General features: G+C 36.8%; 1 protein-coding gene across 1 annotated transcript in view; it reads left to right on the top strand.

Annotated features, from left to right (window-relative positions):
* LOC142340135 (uncharacterized) overlaps positions 1–21817 on the top strand; it is a 36565-nt gene extending 14748 nt beyond the window's left edge. Inside the window, exons 2-6 of the mRNA XM_075390600.1 lie at positions 6677–6827; positions 7635–7829; positions 8825–9004; positions 19257–19439; positions 21560–21817. Coding sequence (XP_075246715.1) covers positions 6677–6827; positions 7635–7829; positions 8825–9004; positions 19257–19439; positions 21560–21643 — 793 coding nt within the window. The 3' untranslated portion in view covers positions 21644–21817. The remainder of the gene's footprint in view (positions 1–6676; positions 6828–7634; positions 7830–8824; positions 9005–19256; positions 19440–21559) is intronic.
* The last annotated feature ends 2057 nt before the right edge of the window (positions 21818–23874 follow it).

The following is a 23874-nucleotide window of genomic DNA, read 5'->3' as shown; positions in this document are numbered from 1 at the left end:
AACTGGGCTTTGTTGACAATAGTTCGCCTTTTTCGGTAATAATGGGGTGTTTTTTCAAGAATTGGGTATTTTTGCCAAACATGGATAATCTCTGGAACAATTGTGTAATTTATTGGTAAAAATAGGGTTTTTTGGCAAGTATAAGACATTTTTTGGCAAAAATTACATACATTTTTTCATGAACTGTGTTTTTTGTCAATAATTGGGTATTTTTGCAACGAATTGGGTAATTTTGGGCAAAAATTGGGTCGTTAATTTTACCAAGAATTGGGTAATTTCTGCCAACAAATTGGGTGTTTTTTGGCAAGAATTGGGTGGTAATATTTGCCTTGAAGTGGGTATTTTCTGCCAAGAATTGGGTGCTTTGCAGCAAGAATTAGGTATTTTTTGACAAGAATTGGTTATTTTTTGCCGAGAATTGGGAACTTTATAGCAGTAATTGGAATTTTTTGACAACAATTGGGTATTTTTTTTTACAAGAATTGGGCATTCTGTGCAAGAACTGGTTATTTTTGGCAAGAAATGGGTATTTTTTCAAATGTTGGTACTTTTTGACAAAAATTTTTTTGGTCTAAGGTTTCAGAATCTAAAATTTCAAAAAAATACAAAATTGCCCTCCTTTTACGACCTTTAAATTATGTCCATTGGATTCTGCGTTAAAAAATACGCTATGCTGATGAACTGTAACATACAATCCAAAACAAGGTAGTTTCAGGGTTCAGGTTTCAGAAGACGAAACTTCTGGAAAAACAAAAAGTGTAACCTCTTTGGGTTAAACAAATCACCATCAAATGCTCTGTATATAAAATAACTATAGACAGTTAAAACAGCATACCGTTCTTGGAGAACTTTTTTGTAGTTTGAGGTTTGAGAAACGCAAACTAAAAAAACCGAAAACTATATTCTATCATTGCCCTTGAAATTACGATAATTGAACTCCACTTCGAAAAATACACTATTATTTTGTACAGTAACGTACATTTTCAAACAAAAAACTATTATTTCGAGGTTTCAGAATCTTAAACTAAGAAAAAACAAAAAAAAAAATTGAGTGATGGTTCTCTGTGCTTTAGTATTTTTCAATGAAATCGTGCCATAAAAATTAACGTTAATCGATTATTAGAACAGATTTATGGTTGATTTATGGTTGATTTATGGTATTGCTGAAAAACTGATTTATGGTTATTGAAAATTATTGAAAACAAAACTTCATTCATAATCGAAAATTTATGAAATTATTAATAATTGAAAGAGTTATGCGTAAATGAAGTGTTTCAAAGTCAAAGTGCTGCAGATGGAATTTAGTTAAGATTATCTGAAAGGTATTAGAAAAATCCGACTGGATGCATTCCCCCAGGAGAAATTATGATAACTACTCCTGGGTAATTATGATAAGATGACATGTCTATTGTTCTCACTCTTTTGTTAGGTACATCTTTGGAAAATTGATGAAAATAGGACATACGTAATCTTTATACATAGGTACGTCTGTTTACTCCCCCCCCCCTGATCTGCTCGCATATAACTACTCGCTTTTTACTTCTAATCATTGTATACTGCAACTTGACAGTTGAATATTTAACAAGGATATAAAATTGGATATTTCTGCGATAAATTCTGTTCGTGTTCTTATCGTTTTCGCCTACTGTTGATTTTTTTCGATAGTTTTCTTCTTCTTTAACCACTAAATCGTCCAGAACAAAAGAAAATTGTTCAGCTTGGTTCACGAGTCAGATAATATCAGAACCAAATGCACCAATGTCTAACCAATAATGTTAAATATAAATCTTAAATCAAATTTTTTGTACACAAAAGAAGAAATCATAGAGAGGAAGAGAGACATTTCAACGCCCCCAATCAATCGCAAGACAGGTTTTATTGTTAATCTTTTAAATCTGTGTTATTATTGCCAGTACACTCTCATTTGGTCAAAAATGATTTTATATTCAAACGTCAAAAACTGATTTATTGGTTACTTGTAGCGTAATAACGCCCCATGCTCGTCAAGTAATAGTTTCAAACTTCATCACTTGCATCTCATACCTTTTAATCAGAGGTTTGTAGCTATTCCTTACACAAATTTGGTTTCACTTTTTTTGACGTGTTTCTCATGTTCCGACCCGAGCTCATCTACACTTTTGACTTAATTGTCAAACAAATGGAGATAATAAAAAGAGATGTTTGAGTTTTAAAAAACGTTTAAAAACTCAACTACTTTGAGTTATATAATGCCATGCCTCATTACAGCGCTGACGAGAAAAAACTACGAGAAAAAAAAACAAACAACAAAAGAAGCAAAAACAAAAATTTCACGGCAAAAACTAATCATCTAAATTTGAACGCACCTAGTAACAACGCCAAAATGCAATCGTATTAAACCTTAACTACACAAATTTACCTTGTCCATACTCTACAGCAGAGGGCAATTTTGTGTGAGACTAGGTAACAAAGTCGACAAAAGGAAATAATAAGGCGAAAATGAAAAGTCAATCAACTTTTCTTAAACCAAATAATTTCTAATGTCTTAAAAATCATTAGGTTTTAAAAAACAATTCTGAATAAATTTACTAAGCATTCATTAGGAAACCAATAGGACCTGTCATTGGTTAGATTAAGTAATAGGAACGCACTACAGAAGCTGAAAAACTCAAAAAAACTAAACAATTTGCGAAAACACAAATTTTTAAAGCCATTTAAATCAATAGCTATTATCTGAATACTATGTATTCTTCCTTTAATTTTCAATCATACTAATGCAACTGAAATGATACTGAAAGATTAAATAAGTGCATTTGGGTCACATTTGAAAATAATTGGGATCTGTTATTACGCGAATGTGCTAAAAGAAGAGAAAAAGAAACACAACTACACCCCTAAAGCTTTTATTTAAATGCATACTGTCAACAAAAAACACCAGTTACGACATGATATCACTAGATATTTAACATTTTCGAAGACAAGAATTTGAATGAGACCTCTCAAGGATGAGAATAGGCTACAAGGCTACAACAAAAACTGAAAAGTTAAAAAAAATCATTGAAAATGTATAATATCATAAAATTTGGGACTATTCGACATAAAATGACTGCCTCGGGTAACTTCAATCTTTGAATACTCAATTACAAGCTCTTGAGACCGGTCAGCATTTTACGCCTTCCTAGAGATTTAAAAAATTAGGCAAAAACCACTAATTGAAAAAATTGAGAGAGAAAAGTGTCGAAGCCTTTAAAAAATAATTTTTCGGTAATGACTTTTCTATCATCCATTAATTTTTAAACAACTTGAGATTCCTTTTTTCAATATGACTTCAAAATATCAATAAATATGAACAAATACATTATAACCACAAAATACAAAATTTCTGAGAAAACCGTAAGTATCAACGCCATTAAACTCAATTGCTTTGAGCGAAAGGCAATAGAAGCGCTAGATGGGAGCATAAAAGTTAAGCCCCGATAGAACAACAAGGAAGTTTGTCATTGACAAGTCATCGATGCAATAAGACATTACAAAAGTCATTGAAAAAAAAACAGCCAGAACAAAAACAGGCAAAAACCGAAAATTCAATAGAAAAGTGCGAGAAGAAATCGTCAAAGCCATTTAAACCATAGGCTTTTCTTTGAAAACCTTATCTACGATGCATTGAACGTCCTTTCTAAGCCAATTGGAACTAACACTAATAAGATAATGTGATTAGATTTCAGAAGAACCAGAAACAAGTCTAATAATTTTCCAAATGTCCAAAAAGTTTATGAAAACTCGCGCATCGATTTTTATCAAAGCAAAAGTTAAAAAATAAAGCCCCAAATTAGATTATTGTTGTTGAAGTAGGAGAAAAGGTGTTCCGGTAAATTGCGAGACATTCGTACAGTTCAAGAAGATAAGTTTACGATTGGTTAATGTTAAAAAATTCAATTCGAATATTTGTTTTTGAAGTCTTAACAGGCATTATATTCAAAATCTTTCAACAGAAGACAACAAATATGCTCAGTCGTGACTCGATAGAAGGAAAAAGATGTTTTTCATACGTGGGTAATGAATAAGATATCACAATAAGTCTTACGACTATGAGAACAAAAACAAAAACAGAAACCAATAATTCATTAGAAAAGTGCGAGAAGAATATGTCGCAGCCATTTAAAACATATCTTTTTATCTCAAAATTTATCTAAACTCCAATAAACGTCTTCTAAAAACAATAGGAGCTATCAATATTAGGATAATGTGATAAGATTTCAACAATAACCAAATATACAAAAATATCCAAAAATTTATTTTTTTTTGAAATCTTGTAGCATCGAAGCCATAAAACCAGGAATTAGAAAAAACGGTAAGCAAAGTATTTTAGGTTGCGTTAGGAAAAAAGAAAAGAGATCTGCTCATTACTGAGAACTTCTTTCAAATCATGAAAATAAGTTTAATATTGGTTAAAGTTCAAAAATTTTTTTGAAAAATTATTTTTATAGACTTAATAGACAATAAGTTCAATAGCTTTCAACAGAAGTCAAAAAAATATGCTCCGTCATGGCTCGACAGATAGAAAAAGATGTTTGTCATGATTGGGTAATCGATAGGATATCACAATTTGTCTTATGACCATGAAATCAACAACAAGTAAAGGCAAAAACCAAAAAATCAGTAGAAAAGCGCGAAAAGAAAATGCCGAAGCCATTTAAACCATGAGTTTTTCTCTCAAAACTTTATCTATCATCCACTGAACGTCTTCTCTAAACCAACGGGAGTTTTCCAAATTAAGATAACCTGATAAAATTTCAAAAGTATTCAATAATACAAAAAATATCCAAAAATTTTAAAATTGTTTTTGAAATCTTGTGGCATCAAAGTAATTAAGCCAATAGTTAGAAGATAAAACCACTGAACAGATTAATTATTGTTGCAGTAGAAAGGATGGGAATTCGGCCAGTACTGAGGCTGACTTACAGTTTACAGAAATAAGTTTATGATCAGTTAATGTTTAAAAAAAATTTTCGATAAATTATATATAAAGTTTTAACAGCCTTTAGCTGTCCAATCATCGCACTGAATAGCTTCACTAATGTTCATTACAAAACCCATTACACTTTTATTCAACAGTTTTATGCCATAGGGATCCAGAAAATCAGTTAAATCTCAAAAAGAAAATCAAAATTTCATTAAAAATTACTAAAGCTCAGAGTTGAAGCCATAAAAAACATATTCGATTCCTCGAAAACGTGTTTTTTGTTCACTAGGCGTCATTTTACTGTAAATCAATTTTATCTTTAACCAAGCATTGATATGAAATGTGATCAGTCTCTAGGTGACCTAAAAAATATGAAATTTTCTTAAGAAAACAGCTCTCCTATAGAATTTGAATTTTTTTATAGTAAAGTTCCCTATGAGTCCAGAACTAGTCTTTTGCTCACCTTTCGTGTATTAGGATTACGAAATTGATTCCTCTTGTGGCGTGAAATGTAATTTTGAATGAAAATCAAGAAAAGATCAGAATTTGAAGAAAAATTACACTAAAAGTGAACGAAATCATACCAATTATCACGTGTTCACACAAAACTTCAATCCTCGATAACTCCTCGAAAAATACGAAAGTCAAACAAAAACATTTTTATTTTCAAATTCTAGGCTGGACGAACTTTTTAATGATACCACTCACATTTCTCTACGATGAATATATCGATCGGCCAAAATTGACTGAACAAAAAAAACCCATTTGAGTGGGGTCGGAACAATAAAAATATTTTGTTCCTGCGTAATCGCAGCGGAACAGCATTAGGCAACAACGACTTGTTCTCATCTGCCCTTTTTAATATTATTCCCCACATTTCAGACTGTTCTTTTTACGAGTTCTTTTATTTCTCTTTTTTGGTGACGATGGCCACTTTTTTTGCGTCTGAAACTTTCACGTGGTACCAACATTGGTCAGGCTATGGTCAACCTGAAGCTATGGTTAAGTAAGAGCTCATCCTTACACAGACAAAAAGTTGGGATAAGTGTAATTTATCGATTGAGAATGGTCTTTTGAGTAATGGAGAAAAACTATGATGGAGAAATGATGGATTTACTACAATTCTTGAAAATGCTGGGATCTATTCTTTTGACCCCCCCCTGCTTCGTGACCAGAAAAATTTTAACCCTCTTGCCCAGGCGCACGTGCTTTTTCTATGGGTCTTTCCCATAATAGCCCCCTCCCCAGCTTAGTGGTCAGATAAACTATAGCCCCCATCGTGATAAATATACCATAATGGGGCCTGTAATGGGAAAAACCCATTTTTATTACCCATGTTTATTACGTGCTATATGTTATCATACTTCATAAGACATTATATAAGAAAACATAAACTGTAACTAATGGCAAAAACAGTGGGAGAGGACGCAACAGTATAGATCCAATTTTTGATAAGCAGCTTTACACCAGAGATCCATGCAACTTAAACGATAGTCGCAAGAGTATGGAAAGATTTAAAGAATTTTATTAAACTCTTAAGAAAAATCGGACCCTTTGGTTCGTGCTCCCAGTAAATTTTTCACGCCTCCCCTCCAACTACCTGCCATTACGAGTATTGTTTGAAGCGGTGTTTTAAATAGCTTTAGAGGCATTACTTTTCTTACAAATTGGGACGTTATAAAATTGCTGTAGTTCATTGGATAGCTGTGAGAAAACGGAAAAGTTCTCTGTAGGTGATATTGACAGCCCAGACAGTTTTGATTACGACGTTTATTACAAAGTCGTACCTGGATTGACTTACGAAGTGGCTCAAAAGGGCAAAATGACCCCACAAGTGCAAGAACGCTTCCTAGAGTCTATTCGGTGGCTGATCGAAGTCAAACAAGTCAAGCATCTTTCAGTGGTTTAATTATTTCAGAAAATGATTTCATATTTATACACAATGATTGACACGTGGTTGATATGTAAGGACACGTGCTCTATAATTGGGGGGTGCATAACGTACTAAGGGGTGCATAACGTACCATAGAGTTGAGCTGAAGCCATTTCATGGACTGTATGAGTCGAGAATTGTTATTCCATGCAACTTTATAGTCAAGTTCAGTCGAGGGTACCAGCGGCTTTTTTCTGTTATTAACTTCCTTGTTTGTTTGCACGCCCAACCTATACAATTTTAGAGTACTTTGAGGTTCATACGTTCTTATATAATTTTAAACACAAATTGATTTTACAATATAAAGATCCATTGAATTTTCTAAAGCAATTCATTTAAAGTAATTCTTTTTTCATATAAGGGAGGCACACAAAGAGAAATATGTGACCAAATTATTTTGTTGCCTATTTTTCACATGGATATCTTAATACATTTAAATAATTTTAAAAATTAAAATTACTTGTCGCAAAGTACAAAAGAACATGGGGGGGGGGGGGTTGCAAATAGACTGGCTATATAGCACTGGAGAATTTGAATAAAAAGGAAAAGAGACCTATTATCAAAGTTAGCGTCAGGGTATTTTATACAAAACAGCAAACAGTTGGCCAGACAAAAAAACAGTACCTGCAGTTTATTTAAATAATAAATTACCCAGAAAACTAAAATGCATCACAAAATTTTACCTAAGAATTAATAAAAAAATGTTTTTTCAATCATTTGTGTTAAGTGTTCAAACGCAACCAACTGAAAAGATGCCAGGTGAATGTGATAACCGGAGATTGTGGATTTATGATAAATTTTCAAAGGATAGCCCAGCTTGAAGCAGAGAAAGTGGGTGCAGTTCCTATAGTATTGAGCTCACTGGTCCAAACTGGAACTATATTGCATTCACTGTCTATGCATGAACACGTGATGATTCTCACCGCCAATGGGGACAACCTCATAGCCATGAAGGTATGTCTTTGTGGGTATATTGTCTACTGCAATGAGCTTTCTTTTTAAAACTCCGACTCAAAAATTCAATCACTCGAAAACATATGTCAACAAAAATTTACAATTTTTTCCGGGTATACAAACGGAAAAGATCCGAAAAATTATTCGAGTTTTGGCGTTGTTTCTGTTTTCATATAGAGCCCTAAGGAATTCATTCATATTATTCACATTAATGTTATTATTTGCTAAATATTGACCCAGAATTTCAGTTTTCATACGAATGAGGATCATATTTTTGCTTTCAAAGTTTCTTCTTAAAAAAAAACAATTTATATAGGCATGGTCTCTGAACAGAAATTAAGCATAACAAACTAACTAAGGGAAAGTTTCTCTCAAACGATTGGTGAGCGGCTTACTTCGGTAGTAGCCAGCTTCGTCTTAGGTACCCGGAATTAGCGTGCACGGCATTTCAGCCATGACCCATTGAAAAAGCAGGCTGATTTTTTTCTTTGGGATGTTTCTGATCATGTTGCATTTTTTAATGTATAGTCTGCGCTAATTTTTATCCGTGACTCATTATTCTACACTTGGTATGAGAATGGCTTATACCTAGCGCGCATCTGAACTCTCCAGAGCTAATTACCTGTTTATCCGGTTATAAAAGAAAGGGTATTAAAAAAGATCGCAGTGCTCACTTTGTTGAATAGCAATTGAAAGCTAGTTGATTTTCAAACAGAATTTAAAATCTACAACAGATTAGATAAGTATGTTCATGAATATTTGAAATTTGGAAACCGTTAATTGTAATTGTTGTCGACAATGGTTGTCACGGTTTCATTATAACCTTCCTTTGCTGAAAGGTAGGCGATAGGGGAGATCATTTTACCAGCAACTGCAATCTTAAGGACCTTTTGTTGAATAAGACGCCGTTAGAGAGGTTAGATTCAACAGTTATTAAAAAATATAGAAAATGGACTATTAATGTTGTCTATCATTAATAATTGAAATATTACCAGGGTCTCATTAAAGAAATAGCTGGTTGTGATTGTGACAATCCCAGATTTGAAATAGTCGGTTGCCAGGATGTGCCCGGATTTGACGCTGTCGAGAAGGGAGAGAAAGTCTTGCCAGAAATTGTGCAACCTGGAATCGTGCAACTTGTGCAGGATAAGATCCGGGAAAACCCACATATCAAGGCTAGCTTTTACCTTTATCACGTTGCGTTGGATCTGCTCCAATATATATAAACTGGAGTCCCGATTTTAAGCCCCTATTTTTTAACCCCCATTTTTTACCCCGATTACTTCACCCCTCAATCATTTCACCCCGATTTTATTCCTTTATATAATGGTGAATGTTAATGTTGGCACTATAATCAGTCGGCGGTCATGCTTCGTGGTTTTCCGCAATTGCCGAAATTTTCAAATGATTCAATGTAATTTAGTTCAAGTTAATTGGAATTTAACTATTTAAGCATTCGATTATTATATTACAACTTAAAACATCTTTGAGTGAATAAAATCTGTCGTGCAACAATCAAGTCAGAAGTAAAACTTGAAAAAACATTGACTTTTGTCCTTATCGCAACCAAAACGAGTTGGTTGTTCCCGCAACTTAAAACTGATATAAAAACTTACCAAACTAAACTGTCTAGAACAATGTAATTGAACCTTATCTACATTCTCTTACATTTTATGGTTTACCCCTCGTTCAAAGAACAAAACCTTCTTTCCCCAAAACAATTTTGAGGACAAAAGTCTCCCCTGTTACTGGCAAAAGTCTCTTAGGACACAAAAGAGACACAGTAAAGACACAGAAGAGACACAGTAAAGACACCGAAAAGACACAAAAAAGACACCGAAAAGACACAGAAAAGTCACAGAAAAGAAAAGACAAGCAATTTTTTCAGCGACGAAGCCAAGATTGGGTTACAGACGTTACCCAGCAGACGATTTTTTTTTGGAAATTGGGTTTCAGACGTCACCCCGACGAGAGGATCTGTTTTTTTTACTGGTTTCAGACGTCACCAGCAGAAGTCCGCCCGAGGTCTCAGACGTTACCTCTGATGTCCTGTTCCCCGGTTAGAGCCATCCAAAATCTCTACTTTTTTTTCGACAAAAAGCCTTCAAAAAATTGATTTTTGTCCCAAAAAAAAACTTTTTGTTACTATAACACCTCGATTGATAAACCTTGACTAGTAATATTATTTTCAAAGCGAGTAAAGGCAATTTTCTAACTTTGAAAGAAAATTATGCGAAAAAAACGCACAAACTTTAGAGAAATGTTCCTTAAATCAGAAAAATCGAAAAACATAAGTTAGTTTTCTGACTATATATCCATTTGAATTGCGGAAAAAACTATTAAACCACCCTTCGGAATTGGCTTTCGATCAAACAAAAAGCCACTTTTATCGATATATCATAACAGCATTATATAAAGTAGAAATGTCAGAAAAAATTTTTTGAATTCAGAAAATTCAAAAAACACAATTTAGTTTTCTGACTACATATCCGTTTGAATTGCGGAAAAAACTATTAAACCACTCTTTTGAATTGGTTTGTAATCAAGCAGAAAGCTATTTGCATCGATATATCCAATCAGTATTATACAAATGAGAAATGTCAGAAAAAATTTTTTGAATTCAGAAAATTCAAAAAACACAATTTAGTTTTCTGACTACATATCCATTTGAATTGCGGAAAAAACTATTAAACCACCCTTCGGAATTGGCTTTCGATCAAACAAAAAGCCACTTTTATTGATATATCATATCAGCATTATATAAAGTGGAAATGTCAGAAAAAATTTTTTGAATTCAGAAAAATCAAAAAGCACAATTTAGCTTTCTGACTACATATCCGTTTCAATTGCGGAATAAACCCTTAAACTACTCTCCTGAATTAGTTTGTAATCAAACAGAAAGCCATTTTCATCGATTTATCCAATCAGTATCATATAAATGAGAAATGTCAGAAAAAATTTTTTGAAATCAGAAAATTCAAAAAACACAAGCTAATTTTCTGACTACATATTCATTTGAATTGCCGAATAAACCACTAAACAAACCCCTACAACAAGTCATTGTCATTCGGTTTGATGGTTTCACCTGTATATGGAAGTAAATAGAAAGTCATTAGGCGCCACAGCAAATATCAAAACTTTCATTTGACGAAAATAACTAGCTTTTTAATTTTTTTTGGAAAAAACTTCCAAAACTTGATTTTTTGCAGAAGTCCTCGGTCTCAGACGTTGCCGTCTGCGAAGTCCCTTTATCCCTATTGGTTTCAGACGTTACCATCAGCAGAAGAGGAGTTTTCGAAGAAAATTGGTTCCAGTAGTCACCAGAAACTTTGATGTCTCTTTTTTTTTCTACTTTCAATATTTTTGAAAAGCAGATCTCAGACGTTATCCGTGGGAGAAAGTTTTGAGAGTTTATTAGAGTCAATGCAATCTATAAATAACGAAAACAGAGTGAAAAACAGCAGACAAAGTCACACAGTTTTAAAGATAACGAAAAAGCTTTTGCAAAACCCGAAAAAAGACAATACACCAAAGAGTTCTAAAGATTTCCACAATATGATTCGTCTCTGCAAATTTCTAGCATTCAGTAGCCCTCCTGTAGCCCTTGTTGCCTAAACGCATCGCCTTTTTACTAATTTCTTATCTTTAGCCGTCACAACAACAATAAACTCCTAGAAAAAGAACAGGTTTCAAAGTTATAAATTCGCAAAAACTGTGAGAGGTATTTATTAATCATAGTGTTTGGTTAGGGTTAGAGAGTTAAGACAAATTTTCTTGGGTAGTTTCATAAGCTTTCTGGTTGGTAATCTATTCCTATTTGAGGGAAACAGACGAGTGTTTTGAAGTTTTCAAGAAAAAGGAGTTTAATGTAACAATTATTTGAGTTCTGGTCTAATATTGGTTCAACTGCATAATTGTAGCAAAGCACAAGTTTCCTGTCAACTACAGTAGCCAGAGACACTAGTTAAAACAGTTAAAGCCAGCTATTTAACCAAAACTTGTGTTAATTCAACAAAAAACAAGCAATTATTTAAGTCTGTTGAACGAAAGTCGATTAAAGCGCGCGAACGTTCGGAAAAGCTTTTAAGTTTTTTTTAGCGCAAAAGGCAAGATTTAGCACACAAAACACATTCTAGGACATCACTTTTTGAGAAAATTTGCGTCGCCGGTCTTTTGAACAAGAAAAAACTAGGATCATTAGCATTCAAACCTTAGACAACTTTTTTTTTTTTACATCAAAAATTTGCGTCGCTCCGGTTCTAAGCCGTTTTTCACCTTCAGTAACGAGCTTCTTCACCTACATCATCAACAATCAGCTACAACAAAGCAGCAGCCACCAATATGTCAAAGCAGAACAGCGCTGAATGTCAGTTTGCCATCAATATGTTCAAAGCGACAGAAATGTCAATGAAGAAACTGCTCGATCTCCTTGAGAAAACTGTGGAGCAGAAAAAGAGTTTCCGGTCATTGTCTTTGATGATCAACAAAATCAAAGGCCAGGAAACAGAGCTCAAGAAACTCTCAGAGGAAGTGATGAGACAGCAGCCACATCAGAGCACTGCATCATCAATATTGAATAGGCAAACGACACTAATAACTCGCCTCAATGAACTGGAACTGCAAGTTGATCTGTTGGACGACGATGGCCAGCTCAGTCAGTCTTCTAGTCGCATTAGAAATGATGTCAGCATGATCTCCAGCAGAAGAAACCTGTCTCGGCAATCAACACCTGCGCCCAGTGACGACAAGGAACGAATCCAGCATCAGCGCGACATAGAAGGAAAGCAGACCAGCAGTGACATCTTCAATCAGCCGCCTCCATTACCACCACGGCCAAGACAACCATCACTGTTTCTGCAAACATCTAATGAACCAGGACTTCAAATTCAACATGTGCTTGAAGCCCATCAAAGAAATCCTAAAAAGGAAGTTCATGAAAGTCTTCTAAAATCCAAAACTAAACTTGGAAACGAATTAAACGTTCCGAATCCTTTTCCCTGCTTTGACAAAGATATCAGCCAAAAATTCACATCTCCAACAAGATCAGGGAAACTTGAAATTGCCTCCAACCTGGTAAATAGAGATGTCTGCGATATTGAAACAGCTCAAATCAACTTGAGTGACAACTTTGACACGTCGCAGAACCTTTTGCCTCCAATCCAAAATTTGAACCTTTCAGGTAATCACTCACTTTCAAACCCCTTCATTTTGGCAGATCCAACTATTCAATTACAAGCAGATGGTCTTTTTGCCCAAAACTCGGCATTGGAGAAAACCCTTAATTTAAAGTTGCCAAAGCGAAGAAACAATCAGGATTCATATGCCAACAGAAATCCTCAATATCATAATTTTCCCAATCTACAACAGAATGTTGGACCTTCTGAGGTTAAAATAGGAACAAATGGATACCTCGATAGTCAAGTGTTGAACTGTGATCTGCAAAAACTCCCCTGCTTACCCACAGTGGCGAACAGAACCTCACATCTTCCAAGTACAACTGATAAAATAGTGGCAGAAAACAATTGCCTACAATCCAATCAATATATTAATCCTATAACTGGGGTACATTCCGCAAGTGTTCCTCCAATTACCGTACAACTGATGGAACAACAGCATCAAAATACCGTCTTAAATCCTGCAGCTCCTAATTTTCTGCCAAACCAGGTAGCTCCACAATCAAACGGAATTGCGGCTCCTCTGCAATTTCCACAACCTGTTAACAGTCAACACGGTCTTACCAGCACTTTCCCAGTTAACCAAAATGTGACACAACCCAGTCAGTTGTGTAACAACCAGTTTGTTCCTGACTCTCAAGTTCCATCGAACTGTCAAGCTCCATTAACTTCCACGATCCATGCCCCAATGTGCATTAATCAACACTCAAATCCTGCTGGACAAAATCAGTTGAGCCAGCCTTTAATTAACCAGAGTTTACTGCCCACTGTCAATCAACACATAAGCTCAGCATACTCGAACCCTAATGTAACACAGGAAAAAGGAAATGTTGATTTCAAGCATTCAATCAAATTGCCACCTTTGAAACTTCAGAATTTCAATGGTGATCCTATCCACTTTCACGAGTGGATCAATAATTTCAACACGATGATTCACAACAACCCTTCCATTACAGACACTCATCGTATAACTTACTTACAGAATTCTGTGAGTGGGAAAGCAAAAGACTTGATTCATGCTTACTCCTGCGATCCATCCTATTATCAGACAGCACTGAATGAACTAATCCGACATTTCGGTGATCGTACTATAGTTGTTAATGCGTTCATTAACCAGCTTGAAAACTGGCAAATGAACTTCCAAAACAAGCAAAGCTTCATTGCCTTTTCCTCATTTTTGAAAAGACTTGTGCAAGCCTTCCAATACCTTGGCTTTACAGCAGACCTCCAGTCTACAGCACTCATTAAGAAAGCCAAAGAGAAAACGCCACATCATTTGGTTCTGAAATGGACAGAACATTGTCTCACCGAGCTCAACTCAGACCCAACTCTTGTGGATTTTCAACAGTGGTTGGGGCTCCAAGCTCAAATCTACGACAAAGTGAGTCGAGAAAGCAATCAAAGAACCATCAGTTCTCAAGCCTCAAAGTTTGTCAACTCGAACAACCCGCAAACCAAGCAATACAATGGCAATCCCTCAGTGTCAGTCAACAACGCATCAGCGGAAAACAGTAGAAAACAATGGAACTTTGGGCCTCAGCAAAAGCAACCGTCAATTTCACAAAACGTTCCGAACAAAACCTTTAACACAAAACGATCTTGTGAGAAGTGCAAACAAGAACACAGCATTGCCACATGCCCTGAGTATCAATTGTGCTCACCAAGTGATCGATACAACCTTGTCAGCCAAAATAATTTGTGTACAAACTGCTTGAGCAACAAACACCACAAACAATCGTGCCCATCGCAAAAACGATGTCAGGTTTGCAGTGGATTCCACCACACAACCCTTCATGATCCCGCCAAGCAAATCAAACGCCCTACAGCAGCTTTTTCTACTGAAGTTTTTTCTGGTAACAATCCAACAGCTTCGTCTAGTAGCAAAGCTTCAAGTCAAACTCCAAATACATCTTCTCAACAGAAAAGTCAAACAAACAAAGCCCCCAACAGCCGTTCTGGCCAAACTTTCAACAACCAAAGCCAGCAAAACGTGCAACGACGTAATTTAAACGGCAATGCAATTAACCAATCGTTCAGCATTAACCAATGCTCAGAAACACCGAAGAATTGGTATGAGCAATTGCAGCTTATTCCAGTTTCATTCCTCAAGGGGAAAAAGCCTTCGATACCTACGCCCTCATAGACCCCGGTAGCCAATTCAGTTTTGTATTGGACGCCATAGCTGAATTTCTTGAGCTTCCCCGTGAAACACAACAGTCAGTACCACTACAATTTCTCAATACAGAGAACAGCATGTCCCTCTCAAAAATTGTTGAGCCAGTCACAATAACTCCATATAAGTCAACTGAAATATCGTTTGAACTCTCTCGAACGTTCAGCACCCCGTCTCTGAACGTCGCAGCTGCAAAAACTTTTGAACTTAATCAAATTTGTGATGCCTTCAACAGTTTGCGCCACATACATTTCCCAAATATTGCCGATGGCAAAATCGGCGCCCTCCTCGGTGTTAACGCATTCGCATTCACCTACCCTACACATGTTATACCTGGCAATCAAAATCAACCGTTTGGTGTGAAAACTAAACTTGGTTGGACCCTCGCTGGTGAATATGAGAATTGTATCTCAGCCACCACTCAACAGCCCGCAACTCAGCAGAAGAAATTTATTTTCCATGTGTCAAGAAACAGATCAGATGAACCCGGACTTGACGAACTTGTTCAACAGTTCTGGAGTATTGAAGCTGATGGCATTCAGAAGGACCGTGAACAAGTTTACACAAAGCAAGAAGAACAGTTTCTTGATATTTTGAAGAACTCCATCAATCACAATGGTGAGAGATATGAAATCAAACTGCCTTGGAAATCAGAAATAAATTTGGAAAACAACTTCTATTCTGCACTGCACCAAGTCAAAAGCCTTAATACACGCCTTCAACGTAAACCTTTGTTGCAGGACAAATACAATGAGACTCTCTTGACAGACCTCGAGAAAAACTATGTCAAAGCGGTGGAAATGCAAGATCCTCAACCAGACAGAATTTGGTACCTGCCACACCATCCTGTGGAAAATATCAATAAGCCCGGAAAAGTCCGCCGAGTTGCAAATGCCGCTTCAAAATTCCGCTGCCAATCGCTTAATTCAAACCTTCTTACAGGACCAGATCTCCTTAATAACCTTTTAGGTGTCCTGATGAGATTTCGAGAACATCCCGTTGCAGTTCTTGCGGACATCGAAGGCATGTTTATGCAAATCGCCATCCATCAGATTGATCAATCTGCTCTTCGATTTCTTTGGTTAGCAGACAATCAGATACAACAGTACCAATTTACCAGACTCATCTTTGGAGCAAATTGCTCACCTTCGTGCGCAATATACGTTCTTAACCATTGTGCCAAAGAAAACAGTCAACAATTCCCAGAAGCCCTCAAAGCCGTCAGAAAGCACTTTTACATGGATGACTACATCCAATCACATGCAACAGAACAAGACGCTTGTAAGGCAGTTTTTCAAACAAAAAATTGTCTGCAAACAGGTGGGTTTCGACTCACAAAATTTGTTTCAAACAGCTCTCTAATTCTAAACCAAATCCCTCCAGAAGACAAAGAGAACAAGACAGATATTGTTAGAGTTCTTGGTGTTAAATGGAATCTTGAGAAAGACTGCTTTTTTATGAAACCTCTCACTGATTTCCCAAAAGGTGCCTCAGCATACACTCAACGTAAGATCTTTAGTCTTGTCTCCTCGATCTTCGACTCAATAGGAATAATGTCGCCATCAACGATCCGTTTCAAAATAGTTCTTCAAGAACTGTGGAAACTTGGGAAAAAATGGGACGATCAAATTGCCCCTCAAGTAGTTAAACCACTTCAAAAGAATTTGGATTTATACTTTTCTTCCCCAGAAGTGACATTGAACAGAACTCTGAATAAGAGTTGCCATTCACCAGAAAGTGAAAATGAAATCCATATATTTGTCGACGCCTCAGCTGTAGCAGTTGCAGCCGTTGCATACTTGAAAACAGTTCCTAACTCAGCCACTGATGTTGAAACTTGTTACCTAATAGGCAAATGCAAAGTTGCCCCAATTAAACAAATCAGCATACCCAAATTAGAGTTGGAAGCCGCAGTCATCGGAGTGCGCCTTCTTTCAACCATCATGAAAGAGTCATCATTTCACATTACTCGCTCTACACTCTGGACAGATAGTCAAGTAGTACTTGACTGGTTATCGACAACCAAGAAGCAACCTGTTTTTGTTGCGAATCGCCTCAAAGAAATCCTTGCATCAACTGATGCTTACCAATGGAAACACGTTGCCACCAAAGAAAATCCAGCTGACCACGGGACCCGTGGTCTCAACCCAGACGAAATTACAGCCAAGTGGCTAACAGCGCCAGCATTTCTTTCCACAAGACAGCTCAGCGCTGCTGAAAACTCTTCAAAGCATGTGTTAGCAACGCATGAAATTTCACGCAATTTGTCGGAGCAAATAATCGACCCGACACGGTTCTCAACTTGGAACAAGTTGCTCCTGACTTTAGCAACAGTCTTCAATTTGCTCTTTCGGATCAAAAAGCAAAGGCCTAAAGATCACCAGTATATAACAGAAGACGTCATTCTTGCAAGAAATCAGCTGATCAAAATTTCGCAGCAAAATTTCTTCTTCTCAACAATCCAAGCCCTGAAACGTGGTTCCAGGATAGATTCAAAGTGCAAAATCCGTTCGCTCAACCCAATGTTGGACAACAATGGAATCCTTCGGTCATGCGGAAGACTGCAATTTGCGCCAGATAACCTCGAAGTTGAGAAATTTCCGATTATACTGCACGCAAAGGACAAGATAGCGAGACTCTATATAGAGCATGCACATAACATTTGCGTTCACCAAGGAACAGAGCCAGTGAAAGCTTTTGTGCAGCAAAGATACCACATCATTGGACTCAGAAAAACACTTTTGAGTATAAAGTACAGATGTTTTCTCTGCAGACGATTTGCCGCTCAAAACATTCAACCCGTCATGGCTCCCCTCCCTGCCTGCCGTTTCCCGACAGACTCTACCCAGTATCCTTTCGCGAACAGCGGAGTCGACTTTTTTGGACCCTTTTATATAGAGGATGCCAAAGGACAGATTGAAAAACACTACGGCCTCATCTTCACTTGCCTGGTTACTAGGTGTGTCCATCTAGAAGCTTGTCCCGATCTCAACACTGACACTTTTTTAAACGCCTATCGACGTTTTGTAAGCCGCAGATGCCAGCCAACAACAATGCTCAGCGACAATGGCAAGACATTTATTGGTGCATCTGAGGAACTAAAAAGATCTGTGAAACGTCTCGACAACGACAAAATCTACAAAGCAATGGCAGCAACGAACACAACCTGGAAGTTCAATCCTCCCTATGGACCTCATTTTGGCGGTATTTGGGAGCGCTTGATCCAGACCGCGAAACGCACTCTATTGATCATTCTAGGCTCCAGAAGGCTGTCGCTTGATGTGTTCAGGACAATTTTGGTCGAGACCGAAGCTATATTGAACTCCAGACCACTAACGATTGTCGCTGACCTTCCAGAAAATGAAATGCCTCTCACGCCAAACCATTTTCTGATCAACAGACCGTTCAACTCTCTCCCACCAGGAAAGTTCGACAGCCAAGAACCCGCCAGTTTCAAGTCTTGGAAGAATGTGCAGCAAATGGTCAACCATTTCTGGAAACGACTCGTCAAGGAGTATCTTCCGACACTGTTAAAGAGGTCCAAATGGAGCGATAGTGACCAAACACCACTCAGAGTCAACGACATCGTTTGGATTCTGAAAGATATGACTCCACGTGGAATTTGGCCCCTTGGACGTGTTCTTGAAGTCTATCCTGGACGAGATGGACAACACCGTGTGGTGAAGGTGAAAACGGCTTACGGCACGTACGTTCGTCCGGTCTCCGCCCTCGCACGTGTTTTGGCTGATTAGCCTATTTTTTCTTGACCTTTTTTCGAAACGGTTTTCTAGGCAACTTGGGTTACACCCTCTTCGACGATCTGGTCAAACGTCTGTGATGTGTTAGTTGGCCTCCTCTTTCCCCTGGAGCATGTCGTGCAACAATCAAGTCAGAAGTAAAACTTGAAAAAACATTGACTTTTGTCCTTATCGCAACCAAAACGAGTTGGTTGTTCCCGCAACTTAAAACTGATATAAAAACTTACCAAACTAAACTGTCTAGAACAATGTAATTGAACCTTATCTACATTCTCTTACAAAATCTGTTTATCACGTGTTGAAGTGAAAATGTTCTTTCTAGGCCATTCTGATGGAGTGCACGGAGCTGCCCAGGTATGCGAATGCTTTGAGACATGCGACAGGACTGCCTGTGTTCGACACTGTCACATGCTGCAACTCATTCATAGACGCATTCAGGGAAGAGGTCAAGTATGGCACACAGAACTGGCAACATCCTTGGGATCAAGAGCAAGAGGAATACCAGGTAATTTTTTTAAATGGAGTTTTTTAAATTGATTAGTTCATGAAAAAGTGGAAAATTTTGGTTCACAGCTGATCATTTCTGTTATTATAAGATGAGTTCGAATCATCAAAGCAAACACTCTCCTAACCACCAATTTAAAATATATTTTGCGCTCCCCTCTCATTGGGCGAGACGTCAAAAACGTATCAGTACTGATTGTCTCCTCTCATTGGTAGACAAAAATTTTGGAGACGACTCCCCTTGTAACTTCTGAGATCTGGATACCAGGTAAATACATACAAACATGTTGGTTTCAATATTCTGAGTATATTTAAAATATTGTTAAAACATCTATGACGATGCTGAATTTTGATTGGTTGAAAAAGACTTTTGTAAACTTATACAGAACGCTTTATTTATCTTGAAATTCAGACAGACGATTCTGCTCAGTACAGTTCAGTTGCTTACGGAAATACTTGAATAAAAACTTGTAGCAGAAAAAGCGTTTTCAACGAACCCGCGCTCCGAATAGCACTTAGCAAAAACTTGCATTTAAAAGCCTTTATTAGAAAGGATATTGCAACGATAACTCTGTCTTCATACAATATAGCACTATGGCACTGCTAACAAAAATTGTAGCTTCGGACAACCCAATTTATTCGAGCTACTTCATCGTCGAATACATCAGGCCAGGGCAACCGCACAACCTGGACTTAATTACACGGCGCGTGTTCGTCCTCAAGAGGAGCGAGGATGGACAAAAACTTCAAGAAGTATGCAGGGGACGAACACGCGCCTTCAGGATGAACCTGACCAGGGAAAGAAATCAATTTATTTAATTATTTTTTTACTTCACGAATCTATTTTTCTACATCCTTTATTCTTCTACTGCATGCGTACTATGCCTGCCACGACCAACACGAACATCATTGCAAAACTTGGAAAGAATCGAGGACACAAATCTTCAATCCCACCATCACCAATTGGACAAATATGGCTCCGATATGGCACGAAACTCACATCCACTTGGCCAACGCGGAATGTAGTATTCTTTTCACAACATACAGCAGTCGCGTTCCCCAGCTCAATTTCTTCACATACATCAGATGAGAAAACAAGAGGCCAAATAAGAGCAAACAGAAAGTAAACTTTCAACATTTTGATCTGGAATACTCAATAAAAACTTAGAACAAACCACTATTGATTTTGCTTTCCATTTATACTTAATTAGCCCAGTAAATCCCTTGACTTTGACAACACCACTAATCAAGACCCACTTGGCATAGCACACTAGGCAACCCTGTTTATAATCATAAGATTAAAGGTTCGAAACCCATCGCCTCTGCTTTTTCTAAGGAGCCGTAATATGACGATGCTGAATTTTGATTGGTTGAAAAAGACTTTTGTAAATTTATACAGCAAGCTTCATTTATCTTGAAATTCAGACTGACGATTCTGCTCAGTACAGTTCAGTTGCTTACAAAAATACTTGAATAAAAACTTGTAGCAGAAAAAGAGCGTTTTCAACGAGCCCGCGCTCCGAATAGCACTTAGCAAAAACTTGCAATTCAAAGCCTTTATTAGAAAGGATATTGCAACGATAACTCTGTCTTCATACAATATAGCATTTGGCACTAGCACCTACATAGCCGCCTCTAAAAAGAAAGAGAACGTATAAGCAAACTGAGAAGAGAGTTATCATAATATCTATAAACATTTTAGGTTGAACAATTTTCAGTTTTACTTTTTGAAATTATTTTAGTTGAATGGAAAATAGAATTTATCACAATATCTTTACGCTTCTGTAATGTTCTGCTAAACAATCATGCCTGCTTAGGGAAATAATTTTGCCCAAATTATGCTTTAGGTTATTAAAAACATTAAATTTTTTGGTTTTTTGGCATTACCGGGTGGGTCAGTGGGGCTCAGCCAAGCCTTGTGAACTGCTATTTTGATATCAAACACGGTTGGTCATATCCTTTTTTGCAAAATTGGTGCCTGATAACTCCGAACAAATTATGCATTCTTTCGTTTTCAAGATGTCCGCTTAGAATTCCTAATTCCAAGAGTTTGAATTATGTGAACAAACGTTGAGAATAATTGCACTCAATTCAAAGTATTTTCGACATATCGTATTTTAGTATGCGCAACATCTGACAGTGCACGAGATGAGTGAACTAGTGAACAAGCCAGATAGAGACAAATCACCAATGAGGAATTCTTGATATGCCAGTACTTAAGTTCCAGTTCTGATTAAATGTTCAACTTCAGAAAAAAACAGGTGTTGGCCATACCAAAACTAAATCCCACTGTTCTTATACTTCCTTTGAACTGTGCTGAGCATCGGGTTTAGGGTACTTACCATATAGCAATTTTGTTGAAGCACTTTTTGCTTCCGGCTTTTCTTTATTCACGCACACGAGGAGAGTTCTGAAGCTTCAGATGTAGTCTTTCTATGGCTCACTAATCGCTCAAAAATCGTTTGTAATTTTCTGTGAGTATTAACAATGATATGGGATTTCTATTTTCAAAAATTTTTAAAATGAACTACGAATCTTAGAAGTGAGTTATAACGCGAAAATTTCCCGAAATTCGGTTTTTAAGTAAAATTAAACCGATTTGTGGTCAATTTTTCAACTCTTTAGGCAAAAATCAATACAAACCTCACTTGAAATTTAAGTTCCTTGCAATCTCTCAGAAAACTAATTGAAATTTTAGTTTTTGCTTATTCGCAGCGGATCAGCAATAGGCCAACAGCGGCTAATTTATCAACTGCCTCTTTTATTTTTCTCCACTTCAGACAGTTCATTTTTCAGACAATAATTTTGCCAGCAGCATTATCGGTAATCGGTAACTCTAATTGAATTGCTATCTTGCTATATGATACATCATCCTGATACAAAAATCTTGGAGATGATCATTTTTGCCGTAATAGTTTAAAATCTCTCCGGGCTTGACTCTGGATGTTACCGTTAGACATTATCTCAAATTAAGTTTAATACCGATGAGAATCAAGCGTTAGATGGTCAAACTTGGGGTGATTTTTTTTAATTGCAGTTCAGTTCCGTAAAATGACGTTTGCTTTCTTTTGACCAGTGTTGCACACGTTCACGGGATCTGTGCGCGTTGTCTACAACCGGAGTGGAAGAATCATTCGATCCCCCCCTGATCCCCCACTTTACTGTTATAGAGATGGAGTTTCAACTAAGTTTTAAAAACTTGGCATACAAGTTTTTGTTCGCAGAGCGAAGTAGCTACTCCAATATTCTCGGAACACAAATCACTGCGACGTTCATCCCATTTCTTGCCGAAATTCTAAACCTGCTGAAAAGGTGTTATTGCCTTGATCTTAATCATCGATTGGTTGCACATCGAACTCGAAATGATTAGGTATAAACGGACCCAGTAGTATATAAAAATACTATTGACTAGATGAGACAATCAGTTTCACAATCCAATTTCTTACTGAGGATTCTGACTGTGTTTTTGGCTCAAATCCATTCTCACTTATGAGGTTTTGCAGGTCGGGTTTCTTTGATACCATGTTAAGCGGAAACCGCTTTTGCCCTTCTTCGTTTACAAACTAAGTGTATACTACGGTCTCTCTCTCATAAGTGTTAGGCATCTTATGATAAAACTAATTCTAGTAACCTACAGGGTTATTCAATTTTGTTCTGGCACAGTTTCCAAAACTTGACCAAGCAAATCAACTGCTAACATTTTGCGCAAATCTTTTACTTCTTTGAAATTTCAAAGTATAAAACCGGAACGCAGGCAATCATGCGTTAGAAAAAAAGAAAGAATTTGATTCTTTGATCAAGTACCAAATAAGTAACAGCAAGTACAAAAAATAAACGTAAATATTGACTCGTACAAACATGATCAAAGTGGACAGGCAACGGGGTATTTAAACCCACACGCCCTGCCCTTAGAGACTCGGTAAACTAGGCAGTAGGACTATTTCAACAAAGAAGTTCCTATGATAACAAAAACATAAAAAAATGAAGAAATGAAAAAAAAACTTAAAAAAATATTTTCGCTACATTCGACAAAAATTAACAGCAGCCAAATTAAAGCACAAAACTCGTTAAAACTACTGGAGGCATAAATTAGGCCTCCAAAGTTTTTCAGAAGCAATTTTAGCGGGAAAAAATCAACATTTGAAAAATTGCGATAACTCAGAAACCAGAAGGAATTGAGAGCTCATATTTTGACACAAAGATCCCATTCCCAAAGTAGATGTCTGATAGCATTTATCCAAGGCGTCGTTTTTTAGGATTTTCTAGAAAAATTATTCAAAGATTTATTTCACTAAATCATCGTTATTAACGAAATGGGCTTAAAAAAACAAAAACTTATAAAATATTTTTGCTACAGTCGTCACAATTTAACAGCAGCCTAATTAAACCCCGTTAAACCTACCGGAAGCATAAAATAGGCCTCCAAAATTTTTCCG

The sequence above is a fragment of the Convolutriloba macropyga genome, chromosome 5, assembly GCF_964194025.1.
Source record: "Convolutriloba macropyga chromosome 5, txConMacr16.3, whole genome shotgun sequence".
NCBI classification, from domain to species: Eukaryota; Metazoa; Xenacoelomorpha; order Acoela; family Convolutidae; genus Convolutriloba; species Convolutriloba macropyga.
The sequence above is the reverse complement of the archived record's forward strand: the minus strand, read 5'-3'. Positions and strand labels throughout refer to the sequence as shown.